This window comes from Acomys russatus, chromosome 27 (assembly GCF_903995435.1).
Source record: "Acomys russatus chromosome 27, mAcoRus1.1, whole genome shotgun sequence".
Lineage (NCBI taxonomy): Eukaryota > Metazoa > Chordata > Mammalia > Rodentia > Muridae > Acomys > Acomys russatus.
Genome location: NC_067163.1, coordinates 47,966,371 through 47,988,670, shown reverse-complemented (window position 1 = coordinate 47,988,670; position 22,300 = coordinate 47,966,371). Strand labels below are relative to the sequence as shown.

Below are 22,300 nucleotides of genomic sequence, written 5' to 3'. Positions count from 1 at the left end.
GCCACGTTAAAAGGTGAAGTGGTGCTTTTCTTCTTAATCCATGAAACCATTTCCCACATCTTGTAACCATCTCTCTCAATGCCAGGAAATGTCTTTGTTTTGCAAGCATCTATTTCATCAAGAATTCCTATCGGAGTGATCCTGGCACATACACACATTCCTTCTACAAGTACTATTAAGGGTTTCTTATAGTGGAGGGAGGACAAAGCTTGGAGATAGAAAATAACCCTGTAAAAGAATAAACTGTATAATTTAATAGAGTTAAGTACAAGAAAATAACCCAGGGAAAACAAGATACAGACCAAGCACTGGCATGCACATATAAACTATCTAAAAAGAAAAATGCATGTACAATATCAACGGAAATCTTGGTCTAGAATTGAAGCTGTCAGTATATTTACCTATGACAGTGTCTATGCATAAATTTAGAATTTGTTTGGGTCAAAATGGTTATCCTTATATTGATCATGGATTTTGGGTCAGAAAAGCAGTTGTTTCTTAGAATTTAATAACTAGCCAGGCATCATGCTCTCTATTCAAACCTATAGATTCCTTTTCTCATATAGCACTATTCTGGGAACAGAGGACACAGAAAATGAATAGATTATTTTGGGCCTTAAGAGGTCAGCGTGTAACAAGGTATTTTCCATAAGTCCACAGACATATATAAGTCACATATTTAAAAGAGGGAGACTGAAATGAGTGAGTTTATTATATAATTCATAAAGGAAGTCATATTTTAAAATTGCAATCCATTTATATTGGTCTGTGTTTCATTACTTTAAAAGATATCGTTAGACGGTATTTTAGGTATGCTCAGAGTGAATCAGAGTCAGGCTTGGCTCGTATTACCATGGAAGACGATGGTATTTTAGCAAAACTTGAAGACTTGAAAGTTTCTGCACTATTTTTCCTATCCATATACCAGTTTCTTTATAAAGGTATGTGTGTGCACTATGAAAACTAGACGGAAATAAGTTATCCAGATAATCAGATTACGTATGAGCACAGCAACCTCTTCCCCGTTGTCAGAAAGTGTCTCTATTAACACTCCTTCTTGAGGGTCTAATCTTGTCACTAATGACCACGTGACCACCATCCTGGAAAAAAAATCAGAATCCTAACCATTATTAAAAAGGGATGCAATGATGGCTCAGAGAGCAAATCATCTGTTGTGCAGGCACGAGGACCTGAGTTCAGATCCCTAGCACCCACATAAAAGCCGGGTTGCGAAGGCACCCCACATGGGCAGGGCAGACACAGGCAGATCTGTGGAGCTTACTGTCACTCTAGCCCAGTCATGGAGTCCCAGAGTCAGTGAGAGACTGTCTCAAAAAGTAAGCTAGAGAGTGATTGAGGAAGACGTCTCTCCCTCTCTCTCTCCCTCTCTCTCTCTCTCTCTCTCTCTCTCTCTCTCTCTCTCTCTCTCTCTCTCTCTCTCTCACACACACACACACACACACACACACACACCTCACAGGCATGAAAGTTATACCCTAATGCTTCTGTACCTGTTTGGTGTGATTGCAAACAGAAGTAGAACTTGTCCCTTTTTTCTTGTTCTTTGTATATTTCCCCTACTATTAACAAATTTCAACTGTCAGTTTTCTAACTGTTTTGGGTTTTTTTTTTTTTTTTTTTTTTTTTTTTTTTTTTTTTTTTTTTTTAATTTGGAGAACTCAGCAAAATCCAGAATCTTTCATTGGGTTCTCTATCCCACTTTTCCTCTCGGAAGGTTGGCAGTGTTTATAGGGCATCCGTGCTCCTAAGTACTTGCCAGAACTGGCTCCTGCTACTAATTTCGATGCATTTTCCTAGCATGTTTGAAATTGTTAGTGGAATAAGCTGTTTTATAGAACAAAAGGATGCAGATGTGAAACTGCAATTGAATCTTCTTCTAGCTCTCTTCCAAATGATGTGTGTGCACGAAGGCGCTGTAAACAAGGGAAGGCACAGAGCTTAAGATACCAGCCAACCTCAAGGGTCAGTGTGTCCGGTTACAGAAACTGTTTTGACAAACTGTCCTGCAGTCACTAGCTAAAGAGAGACACTAAAGGCTGAGTCAATATGCACCACATACCGATAATATCACATTACACTCATAAATACGTATAATTACAATTTTCAGTTAAAAAATATAATCTTACCCAAATCCTGTGTATAAACCGCAGCCCCCTCTTGCCTCCGCCCCACTGTACACATAGGAAAGGAGTGAGCGAAGGGAAGCAGAAGAAAGACACAGCCAGACAGTGTCTGAGAGGAGCTGGGGCTATGCTCCAGCACCTGGCAGCTCTGAGTATGTGCTGGCTCTCCCATTCGTCAGCCATGGCCTTCAGGAATGAGGCCACCTCTCAGTTTCCTCCTAAGGAAAACAATAATAATAACAATAACAACAACAACAACAATAATAATAATAATAATATGGATTTATATAGTACATGTAAAAACACTTAGTTTACTTGACATACAGTGAACATTCTATAAATGCTAGATGTTACAATTATGCCATTATTGTTACAAATTCCCCTATCATAAGACACTGCCTGCCACTTGGCAGGGCTTGTGGAACCAAGTTGTCGACAGTTAGTTTTAGAGAGGTCCGCCCCACATTACTGTTGGAGAGCGAGCAAGTCGATTGGGATGGGATTTGTAAGAAAGTTGCTGCTGTGTGGTCTTTTGACCTCCTGCTGTTCTTTTTATCACCCCCATGGGAAAGAAGTGGGGCATCCCATGCAGCTGTGCCACAGTCACCACAGCTGTGAACAAGAAACAGGGCCACACCCACAACACAGCTGATGCTGCGGGCCACACAGGAGTTGGGAAGCCGCTCCCACTCGACAAGCCCAGAGCCAAGAGACAATTGGAAAGAACAATGCCTTCCCTCATTCTAAGGCCCAGGCTAAGCCCCCAAGATCAGCTGCCTCTTTAATTCTCACCTACTACCCTTTGGGAAAAGATACAGAGATGGTAGAAGTGGGCCAGATGACATCAGCAAACCAAAATCCCAGCCCTCCCACTCCTGTATCCCACCATGATTTAAGCCAAGGGTGATTATAATGAATGCTCGGGGTCGACCAGAAGGAGCAAAATACTAGGGTCACATCCTTAGACCGCTGCCTACAGATCTGAGTCTCAAACTGTATGCAATGTGTTTTCTTTCATTAAGAGACGGACCTAAGACTCTCCTTTTCTGTGTCAGTGAAGAGAAGGCAGGGGAAGCTGGATCTGAGGTAGAACCCCATCCCACATATGTTCAGTTCACTGTTCAGTCTACACCAAAGGGGTGCGCACATAAAAGAAGTCTGCAGAAATCCCCCAAGTGGACACCTAGGTTGTGTCAATGTGTGAGCGGACTGGAGAAACTGTGATGTTTTGACAGGAGTTCCTGATCATGTTACCTGGTTGATAAAAAACCCTTCTATTCATCCTGGGTCATCAGAAGCAGGTGTATCCCTGTCCAGGTGTTCCAGATTTAGGTCTTGTGAATCATGTCTAGATAATGAGATTAATTTCCCTGCACAGTGAGAAAAAGTGGCACTGAAACCAGAGCAAGTGACCAGCCATTTTTCTACCTATACTTTGGCAGCCCTGACCTTCTGTGGCTGCGGATACATGAGAAGTAATTACCCAGCCACAAGCATATAACCTTACTGCATACTGATCTGCCGTCGTGGTCTTATAATTTGTGAGTTTTAAATGATTTAGAAGTATGCCCTCAATAGACACGGATAGAAAATCGGAACACAAAGCCAAGTCTCTCAGGAAACATTTATTCTCTGAAGCAGTAAGTATGGTGGCCAACACTGCCACCAGCTCTCTGCTGCCCTGATGGCCTTTAGTTTCTTCCATTTTTTTTTTTCTAATTTTGAAAGCATTTGGGGTTAGAGTGGAAACAGCTCACAGTGTGTAGCCTACATGACGGGAAGCAGCCAAGAGGAGGAAGAACGGATCAGAATGGAAAAATTAGTTCAGTAACATGACAGAGCAGCCAGGGCTTTCCTGAGTTGTGGAAATAGTTACAGGAGGCAGCCAAGGAAGGTGACACCCGGGGACACAGGAAGATACCGATGTTCAGCAGGATGTTTTAAAACACGATAGTTTCCCGCCTGGACAACTCTTTGGGGCATAAGAAGCAAGTTCGATATTGTTAGCTGCCTCCAAATTGTACTTGGGATGCAACACACAGCTCTAAACCCATGCCAACTGGGCCATGTGCTACACTCCATGTGGATGGCTCAAGGAATTCATCAGAGACCAGAGCGAACCCACAGCTTAGCATGACTGTGCAACACTCCACCAGACACTGCCAATTCGGAGATCACAGAAAACTGTTTGTTTCAGACTTTAAGCCTGTCTTCAAGATGCAGCTGAATCTAAACAGGAGTGTTTTGCTGTGTTTTGTTGTGTTGCTAGGTTACCTTAGGTTTGAGGAGGCTGTTTTGCAGTTTGGTGTTTCCTCCAATTGCCTGATGTACACAAGTGGCCGGCGTTTACAAAGGCTCGTTCGTGTGCCACAAGTTAAGCTCATAAACTACGAAACATAAATGTTATTTTCACGTCATGTAAATAACTGGCCTCGCGTGACGAGGCATCAAGTAACCTCTACAAGCTGGATGTTTCGCACAGAATCACATAAACAACTCAAACTGCTTGCTTGTGCTGTACCTTTAAACTCAGTAGATTTTTGTTTCTCCTTGAAATAGATGTAACCCAGAGCTGAGTTAAATGCAGAAATTTAGGATGTTGGTTGTGTTTATGTTAGCATCCAGTCTTAGTCTAGGCTTTACTTAGGCATTCACCGCACAATCATTCCGTGAGTTAATAAATCAGACGGAAATCTGAAAGTTAAAACCAAGTATAATACTGTGTCCTTGAGCCTACTTTTGGTGGCTGCTGTCTGGGGTTGGCTGGACTATCTAGAGGATTAAAGTCAGTTGGTGCTGGTTCCGCATGAGCTGCCTCTTAATGAGATGTTCAGACCTCATGTCCGAACTTCCTTCTGATGTGCACTGGGGGCATCTTCACAACGGTGTCGCTGAACTCCACGTTTGCTTTTTTTTTTTTTTTCTTTAAACTTTTATTTTATGTGCATTGGTGTTTTGCCTGCAAGTATGTTTATGTGAGTATGTCAGATCTTGGAGTTACAGACAGTTCTGAGCTGCCATGTGGGTGCTGGGATTTGAAATCAGGTCCTCTGGAAGAGCAGTCAGTGCCCTTAACCACTGAGCCATCTTTCCAGCCCTCCACGTTTGCTTTCCAAAGGAAAAAGTTGAAGGGATATAACGTCTCAGTTTAGACACTCGGCAACATACTACAATATTTTATTACATTATATACTGACTCTCTGTGTGTGTGTGGGCGCGTGCGCGTGCACTCTTGCCACAGTGTGTGTGTGCTGTCAGAGGACAGCTTGTGAGAATCAGTTCCTCCTCCCAGCACGTGGGTCCCAGGGATCAAAGTTCGGTTGTTGGCTTGGCAGCAGTTGACTTACCCGCTGAGCCATCTCACTGACACAGTAATATATTTAGCCAGTAACAGCAAAGACATCAAACACATAACCCCACCTTGTGAAGATCAAGCCCCTCCCACTTATATACACAGAAGTGAAGGGTCTATGAGGAGAAAGATTTAAATGGTAGCCGTTTCCTTTTTACGCTTAATCCTCACAGAATCTTTGTATATATGTGTATACCTTTATGTATCCTTAGATTGCCCAAAGTTGTACAAGAAAATTAGAAATCGAACTGACGTTAAGAGGATTTTTGTTTAAAAGCAAATCATATTTGCTTTCCCAAATTCAAGGTTACAGTGCAATTTTAATTTATACTCTGATCTCTATGACCATCTGACTACATAAATGACTGGCGAATATAAACTCCTCATGTGTCCTAGGCTTCACACCACAGGGAGGGTGTGTTAATTTACACGCATTCCACCATCGAGTCAGCATTGCACATGTCAGTGCACCTGAAGCTGTCAGTGGAACACAGAATACACACTTTCCCATACTTGACCTCAAAGGGGAACCGTAGATTTGATGTGTTCATCTGTTAAAGCTCTAGCATGATCTATCGGCGGGGTATTTAACGGAGAAGAATCTCCTAAGTAAGTCATTGATTTTTTTCCAGTGTGAGTATAAAGGGTTTTGGTGAGATTAACTTCCCAATTTCTAGCTATCCTAGACATGCTCAAATGTTTGCTGAGAGCTCGTTGTGAGCACCTGTGTGTAGCCTCGGCTTCAGACACACTTCATCTAATGGGAAAACAGTCCTCTGTCCTAATGCTGTACTCAGCTATCCTCAGAGGTTTTCAGGAAAGAGCTCCAACCTCATAGCAAGTGTGGAGTGCTAGAGACAGTCATTTGTCTAGTAGTAGGAGACCGCTGCTGCGTGTCATTGTTGTCATACCCTCTGCTTGCTACATAGTAATTCTAGCTCTTCTCCGGTCCACATTACATCCCATGTGCCTGCCTTTTCTGAGTGGCTGCGTCCCTAAGGGAAGCCATGCCTTAGCAAGCCTGGAAAAACCAGGTTGACCGGATCTCTGCCCTTCATTAAATCCCACTGTGGATTTCTTGCCATGATATCCTGTCTTGTTTCTTCTGAGAGTCTGTCCCTGCCTGCTCTCAGCTGGAACGTGAGTCTTCAAAGCGCACTGTTGCGTTGCCTGTCTATATTGGCATCTTATTCCAAGGGTCTCTCGTTCACGGCAAGCTAGAATTCCTGAAGCCTAATCATCGATGGCGTGTCTCTCTTGCTGTTTCTTTGTGGACAGCATCAGAAGCTAGAGGCAGATCTGCTCATTCTGAAAAGTGGGAGAGGAACTCACCCATGTCTTTACCTGTGAATGATAATGATGAGAAAGACCGAGCAAACTGCAGAGTAACATCCAGTGACTTATTCTTGTCATCTGGATCCCCTAAGGACCGCATGTGTCTACCTAAGGCTTATCAAGTTTACAGTTGGCAAACTTCAGAGATAAATACAACTTTTGATTGGCTTACCCACTATCATGTGACCCACATGTTCTGCATATGTTCAGTTGTTCCTGCAATTTAAATTGCACACTTTGTGTTTATTTTCAGGCACCACAATGAGATATTGTCATGATGCTCGCTTTGTCCCATGCACTCTCCTTACAGGGTGGTCATTTTTACCATGCTGGCATCCCTTAGTACATGACTTGGACAAAGCGACAACACCAGCTGTTAATGAATATATTACTGAGAAGATCTGACAGAAAACTAAAACTATCTAATTCTGATCTCAGAATCAGCCACAATAAGTAGATATTTGACTGTGAAAATAGAAATCACAACAGAAAAACATCCTCCCATTCTATTTCACAATTGGTCTCCGTGTGTCAGGGAAACCTTATTTGACGGATTAGTGAGGGGTGGACTTTTAGATGCCATTCTAAATAAAACAGACTCTGGTCACCAGAATTCTTTCAGCAAATAGTTTCACTGGGGCGCTTGGGTGCATGACCGTGAAGTAATGTCTTAGGGAGAATGAGATTCAAGACTTGCCAGCGTGATGGTTAACAGGTTTGCACAGCACATAATGTCTTCTTCTGATGTCTCTAACAGGGTCGCGTCAGTTGCACAGGACGGCTAATGGTGCAGGCTGTCAACCAGAGAGGCCGCAGTCCCCGCTCTCCCTCAGGCCACCCTCATGCCAGAAGGTATTTCAGATGTTCATTCCCGGCTGTCCTGGATATTATTTCTCATTCATTTCTTGCTAGAAACACATTGCTACCACACTCATAATATGACAATGAATGCAGACTTCCAGTGTGTGGCATCGTGAGCACGCCCCTTAGCACTTTAGAAATAGGAGGGAACAAATACATGTGATCACTAGTTTGTTAAGTAGGACATGATTTATAAAATACGTGAAAGTCAGGATCCAGGACCTTTACATGCCACATGAACATGAAAGTAGCAGCCAGTGGAACACGAGTGTTCAAAACCAAGACTAAACCAATAGCTGTGTGGGCTGACAAGTATGCTGTTACTGCTCTTCTTAAAATCAGCCAGCTTGCTTAGTGTACAATATAGAATGCTCAGTTCAAAGCATAGCACAGTGAGACCGTAAGTCTTATTGGTGAATTCGTCATGAGATCCCAAGTACTCTAGCCAGTGCCTACACTCCAAGCCGATGACAAGACGCTGTGCGGGCAGGCACTGGAAGCCATTTCTTAATAATATATTTGAATTGTAAAAGGACTATGGTAGGGCAGCTGGCCTGCGAATGTGTGTTCATGCTTAGCTGTATTAAAGACACAGCATCCTGAAATAGCCCTGGCTGTAAACCACAGGGCTTTGGTGGAGACATAGGCAGAAAAAGTAGGTAAGCGTGGAACAAGTGGTTCCAGTAGCACAGCGACTACCAAGGAGCACTTCCTTCTGATGCTCCCTGTGGCAGGGCCAGGTCCTGGGAACCCAGATCTCTATCTGTGGCTGTGAACAACACGTCAGGAATGTGCCTGTCATTCTCAGTCCTTCTCTTCCACTTTTTTTTTCGGTAAGTAGGATGCACCTAAACTTTCCCACATCAGTGGCTCCCCAAGGCATGTTGCCATACATTGTATCTGCATTTCAGCTTTAGGAAACAGCTGATCGTTGTTGGCCTAACACAGCTGAAAGCCTTATCTGCTCTGTTCTTCTTTTTCTAGTTAAATAGCATATTTTTTTCTTCTTCTTCAGTCCTGAGGACTGAACCTAAGACCTCATGCACCTGAGGCAAGCGCTCTTCCACCGAGCTACAGCCACACCCTCCGCTTTTAAACTCAATCTTCCTAGTGATTTCTGACAATTTGCACTCAACATCTTGCTTGGTTTCTCACATCTCCCCCACTATTACTTTTCAGTTCTGAGGGGTCCTCACCACCTTCTAAAGCAGAAAATAAGCCCTCTAGGCATACAGACAAACTGATGAAAACTTAGAAGTGCCTAAGAAGGTAGTCTGTTTTACTGAGGAAAATAAAAAGGAAATTTGATGAGAAATACATTAAATGTTTATAAAGTGAGAAATTATAGTTAGCTACAAAATTAAAATCACACTGAAAAGTTAATATTCATTTCTATTGGGAAAAAAATTGTTGGTTTTTTTTTATGATCAAAAGATGCTATTATTTCTAATATAAGCTTTTAAAACATCTAGATAAAAACAATCCTCAAATATGATAACTCTCTTCTCCATTTATGTTTTGTGATTTGTATTTGCTTGTCTCATTTTTGGTGTGTATTTTCCCCCTCGGGTGAGTGGTGAGGGTGGTGGTGGTGGTGATCAGGCAAGGACTTACCTCTCCTGGGATAACCACCGTGCATGTTGTATTTATCCGCCCGCTGCATCTCTTATGTCAAGGCCTCGCTCTCGATCGCGGGACAGCGCAGATGAAAACGAGCCCATTCAGGAGCGATTCTTCAGACCTCACTTCCTGCAGGCTCCCGGGGATCTGACTGTGCAGGAAGGCAAGCTCTGCAGGATGGACTGCAAAGTAAGTGTGTCCTACCTGCCGCATCTGCTTTGTTTGCATCTCGCCTGTGGCGCACAAGATGTGTCTTACAACCCAATTATCACATGATCTTCATGATTACTCCGTGCTGTGGAATTAACCTTTTTTATTCCTCCCACTTCGCTGTATTACTTGCCATATATATGTATGGTGTGTGTGTGTGTGTGTATATATATATATATATATATAGCAATTTTCTATTGGTTAACTTTATTTTAAATTAGCTTATTGGTTAACTTTATTTTAAATTAGCTTACATGCCAACAGGTTTCCTTACAGCATTTTCGAACATATTTAGTTTCAGTTAGTTCCCATCCCCGCTCCTCCCCTTACCCACCTGGCTCTCTATTCCCACTGTAAGTTCCTTCTACCAGTATCTTCACATTTCACCTTCTGAGATTTGGGTGTTACTGTCTTAAGCTTTGGCTCTTGCATACAGATAGGTTTTTAAACCAGCGCATGGCTCCATCTGCTGATTCTTTCTGGGACTGCAGAACCTGAATAATTGCTTGTAAGTTTGGTAAAGAGGTTTGGAAAAGTTGTGTTAGTGGCTTCGGTGCCTGTAACCCCAGCCCTCAGGAGACAGAGGCAGGTGGATCTCTGTGAGTTCGAGGCCAGCCTGGTCTACAAAGGGAGTCAAGGACAGTCAAGGCTACACAGAGAAACCCTGTCTCGAAAAACCCATAATAATAATAATGAGGAGGGGGAGGAGAAGGAGGAGGAGGAGGAAAAAGAAGGAGGAGGAAAAAGAAGGAGGAGGAAGAGGAGGAGGAAAAAGAAGGAGGAGGAGGGAGGAGAGGAGACGAAGAGAGAAGAGAAGAGAGAAGAAGAAGAAGAGAAGAAGAGAAGAAGAAGAAAGAAGAAGAAGAAGAAGAAGAAGAAGAAGAAGAAGAAGAAGAAGAAGAAGAAGTTGTAGTTCATGGCCCACAGCAAACTCTTAGGCAGAGCTTGGGAAATCCTATGGAAGAGGAAGGGTTGTAGGAGCCAGAAGGATGGAGGACACCAGGAGGACATGTCCCACAGAATCAACTAAGCAGGGCTCATAGGGACTCAGAGAGACTGAAGGGACAATCATGAGCCCTGTATGGGTCTGAGCTAGGTCCTCTGCATATATGATTGTGTAGCTGATCTTGTGAGGCTCCTAACAGTGAGAATGGGGTTGTCTCCGACTCGTTTGCCTGCTTTTGGGACCCTTTGTCCTCCTCCTGGCTTGGCCCATCCAGCCTTGCTATGAAGGTATGTGCCTAGGTCAATTATAACTTGTTATACTATGGTCAGTTCATATTCCTAGGAGGCCTGCTTTTTTCTGAAGGGAAAATGGAGGGGTGGATGTGGTGGGGAAAGGAGGTATGGGGGAGGTTGGGAAGAGTGGAGAGAGGGGAAACTGCAGTCAGGGTGCAATATATGAGAGAAGAAACAATTAAAAGGTGAGCTTCATGGATAGTCACATACCATGACTATGTGAGGCAAAGGAAAATCATGCATATTGGTGTTTCTAAAGCGAGGCCATAGCTGCAGCCTTAATTAGTTGTGAAAACATCACTCTTGCAGATACAAGGGCAAGAAAGTATGATTCCTTAATCAGAATGAAAAAGAACATGGGTTTGAGAGAGAATTTACCAATGACCATAAGACATTTCTGTGGTAGAAATGGGACGACCATCTGTGTCTCCTCATTCTTAGTCAGGGGTCAAGGGACTTTAGCTCAATCCTAAAAATTTACTTTGAAGTAATCTAATTTTTTTATTACTTTTTTTTTAAAGTAATATGGGCCTCAAAGAACACACAGAAAAGAATAAATATGTTTTTAAAAATAATTTATTTTCTAATGTAGTACACCTTACAGTATAAACCACAAGTTGAGTTTCAATGCATTTACTTACTTTTAATCAAGAATTAACATGGGGGGGGGGGCAAGCCTGGTGGCTCATGCCTTTGGTCCCAATTGGAAGGTAGATCTCTGTGAGTTTGAGGCTAGCCTGATCTACATGAGTTCCAGGACAAGCAGTGCTACATAGCATGACCCTATCACAAATAAACACACAAATATAGCATGATTCTGTCACAAATATACATACATACATACATACATACATACATACATACATACATACAAAATTTTTTGGTTTTGTTTTTGAGACAGAGTTTCTCTGTGTAGCCTTGGCTGTCCTGGACTCACTTTGTAGACCAGGCTGGCCACGAATTCACATCGATCTGCCTGCCTCTGCCTCCCGAGTGCTAGCATTAAAGGCGTCCGCCACCACGCCTGGCTCCATACAAAGAAATTTTAACATTCACGTGGTAGGACCCTGGGAACAGGACTCAACCTGTAAAGTGTCTGTGCTCACACATGAAGACTTGCATTCAGATTTCCCCAACACCCACATAGAAAGCTGGCGCTCTGTGACCCACTGCTGGTGGGGCAGGTAGACACCGGGAACCCCCAGAGCTCATCTGCCAGGCAACCCAGGCAACCAGTGAGCTCCGGGTTCAGCAAGACATCCTATGCCAAAAATGAAGTGGAAGCAGAGGCAGGTAGATCGCTGTGAGTTCGAGGCCAGCCTGGTCTACAAAGTCCAGAGTCCAGTACAGCCAAGGCTACACAGAGAAACCCTGTCTCAGAAAACAAAAAACAATAAAACCAAAACCAAATCAAAACAAAACAAAAAAAAAGAAACAAAAAAACCAAAGGAAACAAGCAAAAAAAAAAAAAAAAAAATTGAAGTGGAAAATTATAGACCAGCTGCTGACCTCTGGCTTCCACATACATGAGCACACGCACCCACACGGACACACACGGACACCACACTCAAGAATTCATATATTTTAGAACTACTACATGATCTAGCTAGACACAGATCCACAGGAAATGCAATCATAAATTAGAGACATCTGCACTCACATCCCTCACAGTATCCAAATGCAGAATTAATTTGTTTCCCACAACAGAGAAGCAGATTTAAATATACACCTGCGGAAGGTACATTGAAAGAAGAAATTCCATCACTCATGAAAGCATGGCGGTCCTCCGGGACATCATGTTAAGTGAAATGACTCGGGTACAGAAAGACAAGCACTGCATCACCTCACTTACCTGTCAGTCACATGTAGAATCTAGAGCAGCTCAGCAGTGGAGGAATTAAATGGTCCTTACTGAGGGCTGGCGCAGCAGGACTGGGAAGCTGCCAGTCACAGTTATGAACGTCATTCACACAGGGGACAGATGTCCAAGAAACCCATTGCTCAGCATCGTGGTTATTAACAGCCCAGCAAACACATGAAGGTGACTGACAGGAGGTCGGAAATGTTCTTGCCGCATTAAATTTAAAAAAAAAAAAAGCACGTGAGACAATGAATTGTTGCTTAGCTCAGTTTCATCCCTCTACAATGGGTGCATATTCTAAAATATCGTGTATGCAGAATATACAAACTAAATTTTTTATTTGCCCATTTTTAATTTTAGAAGAATTCTTAAATATAACCTATATGGTGGCATTTCTAGTCAACAAAGGAAATTATGATATGCTAAGATTGTTACTAATTTTCTATTTTAAAATAGAATTGTGGACCAGGCGTGGTGGCACACACCCTTACTCCCCAGCCCTCAGATGGCAGAGACAGGTAGATCTTCGGGAGTCCCAGGCCAGCCTGGCCTACACAGGGAAACTAGGCCAGTTCGCATTACACAGGCAGGCCCTGTTTCAGAAAGAAAGAAAGAAAGAAAGAAAGAAAGAAAGAAAGAAAGAAAGAAGAAGAAAAGAAAAAGAAAGAAAGAAAGAAAGAAAGAAAGAAAGAAAGAAGAAACTGTATTTTTAAAATACATTTAAATGCATTACATAGAGGTAAAATTACAGCAAGTCTGTTACTAATTTTAAAGCATAAGCATGCAGCAAGAGTGGGTGTGAGTAATGTGCTGATACAAAGGACCCTGATACTTACTTACTCTAGGCAGCAACATAAATGTCCCTTCATCTCTGCCTTTAAAAAGATATTGAGAATTAAAATAGTCACTATTTGAATTCACTCTCATGATCTGACCCGGCTAAACTATGAAAGCCACTGGGTATGGTGGCACAAGCCTGTAATCCTAGCACTAAGAGGGCAGAAGCAGGAGGATAGCAGGGTCAGAGTCACGCTTGGCTACACAGTAAGTTTGCCACAGCGAAATAAAGTCTCAGTAAGTGGAGCAGTGAACGGAGCCCTCCCCACCACGGTCCTTGCTGTACACTTCCCAGCACCATCCTTCGCTTGGCAGGAAGCCTGAGGGGGCGGGGCCTCTTCACGCGTGTGCCATAACAAGTGTCCTCTTCCCTTTGCACGGGGATCAAGAGCACAGACTGCTCAGAGTGTGGCCAACTTGGGATGTCCTCCAGTGCCTAATACGCCATCCTCACTTTCTCACTGCGAGTGCTGGGGTGACAGGAACAGGACCGTGTCCCCTTTCGCCTGAGCGTGGCCTCTGCAGGAGTGCCTCTGTGAGCTGCGCCTCTGTTTTGAAAAGACCCACTCAGTGCCTTCCCGCGGGTCCTGCTTGTCCGTTACCAAAGCTAGGAAAGTGAGAACAAGCTCTAAACTCCCCAAGATCTGGATCCCAGTTGGGAATGTCTACTCCTGTATCTCTGTCCCACATCTGGTGTCTTCCTGACAGGGAGGGGACATGTGGAGAGGTGGGGATGGCAAGGGATGGAAGGATCGCATACTGCCTCAGAAGCCACATACATCCTAACCACTGCTCTTCCTGAAAGCCCATCCTTTTCACCCTGACTTAACCGCACTTTTTTTCTTTATGTGCTCCAGACTTGACCACACGTGTGCCTTGTTGGCAGTAGGGATGGATACTTACCATGGGGCAGGTGGAATGTATGAGTTCTCTGGCTAATTTGAACAAAGCGAGTGCTTCAAAGGAACTGTTTTATAATCTAATAGATTTAGGGTTGTTTTATAATCCAACAGTCTTTTGGGGGGGCAGAATACATCATTTCCCACTAGTAAGGATGGATAGAGGATATCAAAACCTCTCCTCTTTTACTCTAAACTCAAGGGCAACACGGTAAAAAAAACTAGAAGGTGGCCACCATCCCTCCCTTTAACTGTGCAATGTAATACTAGCAATGAAATGTGTTTTTATCTGCTGTCTGGTCGACACAACTGCCCTGCTCTTAAGATTTCAGGATGTCTCCATTGTGATGCTAATTTGTCTATGGCTTTCTGGGTAATTTCAAATTGCACTTGTTATTCAGTTTTGAGGATTATAAAATGATAATAGGTCTGTATACTAATGGACACTTTAACTCACATCTCCATGGTGACGGCCACTCCCTTAGAGCTGGGTGTTCTTATAATGGCTGCACACCTTCTATTTCCAAAGAGCTCAAAGCTCAACACTGACATCCCATGGGAATGTTTATAGTCTTAGGTGAGCTAAGATGCTGACAGAAATACATTTGAATTTACGTTTCACTTATCTCTGGATTGTTCTATAACAAGTGTTTAGAAGTGAGCCTCTGAGTGCTATGGAAACCCTGGGTAACTTGAAAAAGCCATTGTTCATGCTACCAAAGGAGAAACTGATGCTGCATCCGCAACTCTTGCTGGTTTGATTGTTTTACTATTAGAGGCATTTACGCGTATGTCCTTTCTGGTTTAGGTCAGTGGGTTGCCAACCCCAGATCTCAGCTGGCAACTAGATGGAAAGCCCATACGGCCCGACAGTGCTCACAAGATGCTGGTCCGTGAGAACGGGGTACACTCCCTCATCATAGAGCCGGTCACGTCTCGGGACGCCGGCATCTACACGTGTATTGCCACCAACAGGGCAGGACAGAACTCATTTAACCTGGAACTTGTGGTTGCTGGTAGGTGGCCTGTGATGCCTCTCTCGCTGCCAAAACAAGTTAGGTGACACAGAAGCAAATTTTCTATCATGAGATAATGCAGAAAATAAGTCAAAATGCTAACCAAACAGATTGCATCACCAATTGTGATTGTACCAAACACCGTGGTAGCATGTAGGAGGCTTAGCAGTTCAGAGGCATTACTTTTGCTTACTTCAGCATAGCTGCTATTATTTACCTTTTCTTTCTCCCATAACCTGGCAAAGGAGGGGAGAGGGCCGGGGCAGCTCACCTTCTCATAGCTATGACAGGCCTAGTGCTCCACAGAGAAAGAGTGACCGACAGACAGGCTTCCAGAACTTTACATAGAGAGAGTCCAACAGACTCTTTTTAACAGACCATATAGCAATTTCAAAATTCAAGAACTTTAAATAATGGTGTCATTTAGACTCAATCAGTATCAAATTAAGCTCAAGTTTGCTTTCTACGCAATACTGTAGGTAAGCTGTGTCATGTTATTACAGGAAGTTAGACTCTTTGAGAAACCTTGAATGAAAAGACATTCATGGAAAGGGTTATCCCACCTTTTGGGGTAAGGAAGAAGTAAGACTTCTAATGGCCTGACCTCTTGCTATCACAAAGCTTGCCAAAGCATAGTATGTATTCCTTAAAGCACAACTGACAATGCACATCACAGACATTATCTTGGCCCGACCTCGCATCAGCCCTGTGAGATAATCGGGGCTTCCCGGTGTCCCCCTTAGTAAGCTAGAACTAGCCTCAAGGCAGCCTCTTGCAAACATTTCGTGAACTACTCAGTTTCTTTAATAGAGTGGCCATAAGAATAAAACCAGGGAGCTCCTGGCTGTAAAGTCCAGGGTGATCATTCTAATAACAGAACATGTTTTTATCCCCCCCCCCCAAAAAATCTGGTGAATATATGGGCCATGCTGCCATTTTAACCAGGATTTGGGATATTATGCAAAGTACTCTATCTGCCCACATGGTAGCTTCAGCTTCAGCCATTTCTCTAAATTCAAACTAAACTGTCCGTTTTTCTACTAGCAAATGTACCCCTTGGTCTTATTTGTCCATCAGAATAAGACTTGAGAGTCCCAGAAACAGATATCTGGGCATGGCTCAGCGCTCCTCTCAGAGCTGGCAGGGCACACTGGCATGGATTAAGGCCTCTGCCATCAGGTGTTAGTTTGTGTGTGTTACTGGCTGTGTTTAAAACCAGCCTTAATATCCCAGCTGCTCAGCAGTGCCGCGTGGAGTACTGCTGTACATGATGCCGCCTGCTTTAGGACTTCATAAGCATTTCCCCAGTTTAATCCTTTAAAATGCTGTAGCATACTATGGTCCCCACTGTGCTGCATTGTCTGTTTGCCAATGGTGACACATCTAGTGACACAGAAACTAATATCTGACTGGTGTTAGTGTGCAGGAAGATGTGTCCCTTAGACTCATTGTGGGGAGCGCAGATGAGATTAAACCTTATTCTTCTTCTGAAAGTCTTCCTACCAGTGACCTAAGAAATCAGTTTCTCATTGGCTGGTAATGTTCAGACTATTATTAACAGTAAGCCCTGACTTTTAAAAGACTAAGTAAATAAAGCTCTATAAGATAATTATAAATTTGTCTTTTTTATAGCTCCCTTCAAAAGACACAAGTTAGAGGATGCACATCTTTAGTTTATAGATAACTATCTAAACTTTCTAAATTTACATACTTTTCCTGTATTGTCTCTCACCCTTTCAACCCTGTGGTGGGTATGTCTCATTACTTTATGAGTTCCACATTTTTGAATCCTCAAAATAAGGTGGCAGCCAGGAACTCACAGTTGGAAAATACTGGGCACCACTAGGTGGCAGCAGCAGGTAAAGGCTGTGAGCTCAGGCTGCCTTAATTAGGAGAAAAGCTCTCACAGCCTCTAGCAAATCTCTAAGGCCTGTCAGGCAGGCATTCTGAGGAGCAGATGGCCGGAGCTCTGTGTGGGCCTATCAGTCTTGAATTAATTGAGGAAACACAGGAGTGGAACGAAGCGTACAGATCTCTGCTTGAGGAAAGGGCTAACCTCTTAACCACCTGAAGTGAAATTGGCGTCATAAAAGAGCTACTCAGTCTTTCCAAAGCTTCTGGGTTCCTTCCCGTGCCACTAACGGATAACCCATCTCGTGTTTTCTTAGCTAAAGAAGCGCACAAGGCCCCTGTGTTCGTTGAGAAACTGCAAAACACGGGGGTTGCTGATGGGTACCCCGTGCGCCTGGAATGCCGTGTTTTGGGAGTACCACCACCTCAGATATTTTGGAAGAAAGAAAATGAGTCGCTCACTCACAGCACTGAGCGCGTAAGGTAAGATTACAACGGCGGAAGCCGGGCGTGGTGGCACACGCCTTTAATCCCAGCACTCGGAAGGCAGAGGCAGGCGGATCACTGTGAGTTCGAGGCCAGCCTGGTCTACAAAACGAGTCTAGGACAGCCAAGGCTACACAAAGAAACCTTGTCTCAAAAAAAAAAAGAAAAAAAAAAATTACACGGCGGTTTCACCTACCCAGTCACTTGCGCAGTCCTGACGCTAGGTGAAAAGACACACCAGGAAACTGCCTGCAAATCGGTGAGTGTAAAAGCCATGCTACCACCCGATGGGCAAGACACAAACCAACACTTTGCCCAAATGTAGATTTAAGCTTCTAGAAGAGAGCAATGACGGTATGTGACGAAGAATGTTTTGACTTAACCTGATTGCATTTTTGAAACGGATGTATCAGAAAGAAAAAATGGACGCGTTTGCGCCCGTGGTGACAGCCCAGGCAGTGGCTTTTGTAAAGGCAGTTCCTCCTCTAGGAATGAGTGCGTACATTCACTCACCCCCTTGGGGTCTGCTCGGCTCTCCCATTAACTTAATGGGGCCAGGCGCCTCTCTAGAATAAGTATGATCCTATTATCTGCTCCTCGCACAATTCTGTTTCTAATGACCTAATTAAAAATGATGCTTCATGTCCAAAGCCACTTTTAAAAAATTTAAAGCCCTAATGACTTTCCCTTTCTCCGCAGCATGCACCAGGATAATCACGGCTACATCTGCCTGCTCATTCAGGGAGCCACAAAAGAAGACGCTGGGTGGTATACGGTGTCAGCCAAAAACGAAGCAGGCATTGTGTCCTGTACTGCCAGGCTGGACGTCTACAGTGAGTGTCGCCTCGTTTCATCTCACTGCCGTTCACACGTTGAATGGTCAAGAATTGGCTATCAGAATGACATATCACATTACCCTAAGCTTTATACTCTAAGTCTATACGCCAGCATTTTATTTGCCCAAAAAAAAAAATCACATTATTCTTTCTCTTTCTGTTTGTAGTTTCCCGACATTAATAGTGAAATCCCCTCCAGGAGAACAAGCACCCAAGTATCACCAGAGTCTTTGACTGATGATGAAGATGTGCATGCTGATTTCCTAGGCTGGCCAGTCAGCTGTGGCTGTCTTGCTTGCGCATCCATAGGGCTTAACAGTAGACAGAGGCATAAGCATTTTTCACATTTTCGCATTCCTATGTTCTGCAAGCGACTGGGTTTTAACATCCTTCCTGGAATCATAATCCTTCCAGTGTCCTGCTGCAGTCTTAGCATGTGTACCTTGGTTCTGAAATGTGTACTCACATAGCTAAGTGCTTTTCTCATTAATATATCTTAAGCAGCTTAGCAGTCTTGAGTATGTGTGCGTGTGTGTGTGCGCGCGCGCGCGCGCGCGCGCGCGCGCGTGCACGGCAGGGGGGCGCCTATTTGCATACATGCATCCTAAATTTTAAACAGCTCCAACTCAATTTAAAGACTAGTACAACAGCATTATATATCCACTGAGAGACAAAGAACATGTCAGTGTTTCGAGACATTCAAGTGCCGCAGTACTAAAAGAACGGTTCCAAAGCCACATATAGACTCTGCTTTGTGATATTTGTAAGTAAAATGCAAAAGTACCTCAAATTATCTATGTCTGACCATAACTGCATTGTTCTTTCACAAAGACTATGTGTGGGACACTGGAGATAGCTCAGCAGTTAAGAGCACTTTCTGTTCTACCAGAAGACCCAGGTTCAGTTCCCAGCACTTAGGTAGCAGCTCACAGCTGTCCACAACCAGGGTGATCTGTCACCTTCTCCTGGCTTCCCAGGCACCAGGAAAATACTCAGTGCACATACATGCATCCAGGCAACACATACAAACACACCTAGGCCGCAGGAACATACCAGTGCACATGCAGGGAAAACACTTGCATATATAAAAAGTAAAATCTCTTTTTAAAAAAGAATTTGTATGCACCTGATACATATCAAAAGACATTAGTTGTGTGTGTTGTTGTTGTTTTGGTTTTTAGAGCAAGAGCCCAGTCTAGCCTATAACTCACTGTGTAACCCAAGCTGACTTCAAACTTAACAACAATCCTCCTGCCTCGGCCTTGCAAGGGCTGAGGCTACAGGTGTAAGCCACGAGGCTCTGCCCAAAAGATATTCTGTATTTACTTAAACCTCTAAAGGATTTCTGAGCATATCTTTGCTAAAAATCTTCATCTGCTCTTTCCTTGTAGCCCAGTGGCATCAGCCGTCACAGACCACCAAGCCAAAAAAAGTACGGCCCTCGGCCAGTCGCTACGCCGCACTTTCGGACCAGGGACTAGACATCAAGGCTGCTTTCCAACCTGAAGCGAGCCCATCTCACCTGACACTGAACAGCGGCTTGGTAGAAAGTGAGGACCTGTGATCAGTACCCCTTGTTGAAGCTGAAAACCGAAACGCCATTGCTTTGACCAACATACTCCTCTGTCACATTATGTAAAAGGCAGAAGTATACTTTTGACTTTAAGAAATTTTTTTTTTTAAAAACCACCAAAATCGTATTTTTCTTACTTCATAGAGTTTAAGTAGGTGATGCTTATAGGAATGTACATTGCACAGAAAACTCACGTGTATTGTCCAAGTGAAAACTTTTGGAATTGCTGTGATTAAAATGGTCTGAAATGCCAAAATGCCAAAAGAAATCAACTATCAAAGGTGACCACGGCTTATGTTATCTATAAGTGCCTTTAAACACGAGCTGTGGGTGCTGTGGTGTGGCGGTGTGAAATGGTTGACAGACGCTACAGTGACCCTCATGTGCAGTGTCTACAGATGGCTACAGGGAGCCAGGTGCAATACGGAAGGACAGAAAGAATGGTGAAGAAATCCAAGTGAATGCCTTGCCTCGGCAAAGTGCTTATGTTAAATCAGAAAGAAGGAATTCCGTGCCTTAAATCGCATTCACATCAGGAGTTTGCCCCTTAATGCTACCTTAGTAGGAAGCTTACTTACAATTCATATTAAATAAAAGGCTAATCTAAGCTGCAACCAATTAAGAACACAGTCCATTCCACGAGGGGCATCCAAAGCACCAAATGACCAAGGCATGTAGTGTTTGGAAGAAATGGGTTTGGAAAGTGTGGAAAGAAAGAAGGACGAAACTGCTCCCCACACAGGACCTCATATCCATTTAGACGAAAGCGGCACGGGTGGGCCAGGCTCTTCTTGGGTTTTCTTCTAAGCCTTAAAAACATAGGTGCAAAAACACTGCCGTTAGCCAGTCAAAGACTCTAGGGAGTCGTCCGGAAGTCTGGGGCGCATGTGTGATGGAGGCTTCCGTGTAGCTGAAGTGTGTAGTAGTTGATGATGTTAGTGTGTAGAGCAAGTTGGACATGGGTTGGGATTGCAGGGGTGGCATAAACGAGAAGAAGTAGCCTGTAAGGTCTAGTCTGCCTGAGGGAAGTGGAGATGAGAGAGACAAAAACAAGCTTGGGCCACAGTGAATTTCATTTCCGTCGTCGGCATCAAGAGGTGGTGAGTGGAATTCACTAGCTCCCTCCACTCCTTATGCCACGGAGCCTAGCCTTAAGAGGGTCCCAGGCGCTGAGCATCTGTGAGGCCAGCTGCAAAGACTGCTTGTTGAGTGCACGATTCTGCATCAGCTAAAGTTGATTCTGACCAGACTTGAGGACTTTAAGTCGGAACCAATTTCTTTTTTTTTTAAATGAAAGAAAATAATTTGGCCTGATAGTATAAAAACATGAGGCTTTTAATGGTACTTTGCTACGAAAAGAAAACACTGTGTTCCTCATGCAAAACATATCTATTGTTCATTATTTATAAAAGTGTTGAACTTTCTTAGCTCAGTTACTCAATTCAGACATAGTACTTCTTAAAACAATTTTATATCTGTAGCCACCTCATATATTTTGTATTAATGCTTCACATGAACAGCTTTCTACGTTTGTAAGAACACCAACCAACCAAGTTTTCGCAGGCTTGAGCACTGGGTGGCAGATGTTCTGTGCAGCAATTGTGCACACAGAACCACATATACTTTGCTAATGGGGGATTTAAGTTACCATGCAGGGTCTCATGGACCTATTGTTGTAGAATTTGTCATCTATATTATAGCATACTTGCCAAATTTTTCTGAATGTTTCTTTTTTTCTTTTTTGCTAATTTGCTGGGCTTGGGATTAACTAGCATTCTTTTGCCACCTTTATGTTGTATTTATGAAACAAAAAAAAAAAAAAAAGTGCCGTCATACTTTGGGTTGTTGTGCTGGTGTAATGTGGACTGAACATCAATAAATAAATATTTAACAAATGGGAGTTGACCCTCTGTGATGTTGTGGTCTGTTGCTGCTGTGATGAACTGGCAGAGCTGGAAGCAAAGTTCTGCATTGTCAGGGTTGGGTAGATCAGAAGTTGGGCAAGAGATGCTAAGGTCCTAGTTCGCTAGGCCATGAGGCTAAGGCCACTGTGTCACTGGCCGCAATCATACCTGATGCCCTAGTGCTTATGACAGAATTCAGAAGTTCCTGGAAGTTACAGGACAGAGGACCAGCTTAGTGTGTCAGCAGGTGCTGCTCTCCTTTCCCCAAGACAATGG

At 43.5% G+C, this 22,300-nt stretch overlaps 1 protein-coding gene across 2 annotated transcripts in view; it reads left to right on the top strand.

Annotated features, from left to right (window-relative positions):
- The window catches only part of Palld (palladin, cytoskeletal associated protein), a 446,518-nt gene extending 425,190 nt beyond the window's left edge, over positions 1–21,328 (top strand). The window contains exons 6-12 of one of the 2 annotated variants that reach the window (XM_051169958.1): positions 7,589–7,683; positions 9,369–9,501; positions 15,167–15,374; positions 17,543–17,708; positions 18,411–18,544; positions 18,715–18,762; positions 19,939–20,074. In XM_051169958.1, coding sequence (XP_051025915.1) covers positions 7,589–7,683; positions 9,369–9,501; positions 15,167–15,374; positions 17,543–17,708; positions 18,411–18,544; positions 18,715–18,728 — 750 coding nt within the window. In that variant the 3' untranslated portion in view covers positions 18,729–18,762; positions 19,939–20,074. Of the gene's footprint in view, positions 1–7,588; positions 7,684–9,368; positions 9,502–15,166; positions 15,375–17,542; positions 17,709–18,410; positions 18,545–18,714; positions 18,763–19,938 lie in introns of both variants that reach the window. The other variant, XM_051169959.1, reaches the window with a different exon arrangement.
- Positions 21,329–22,300: the final 972 nt, after the last annotated feature.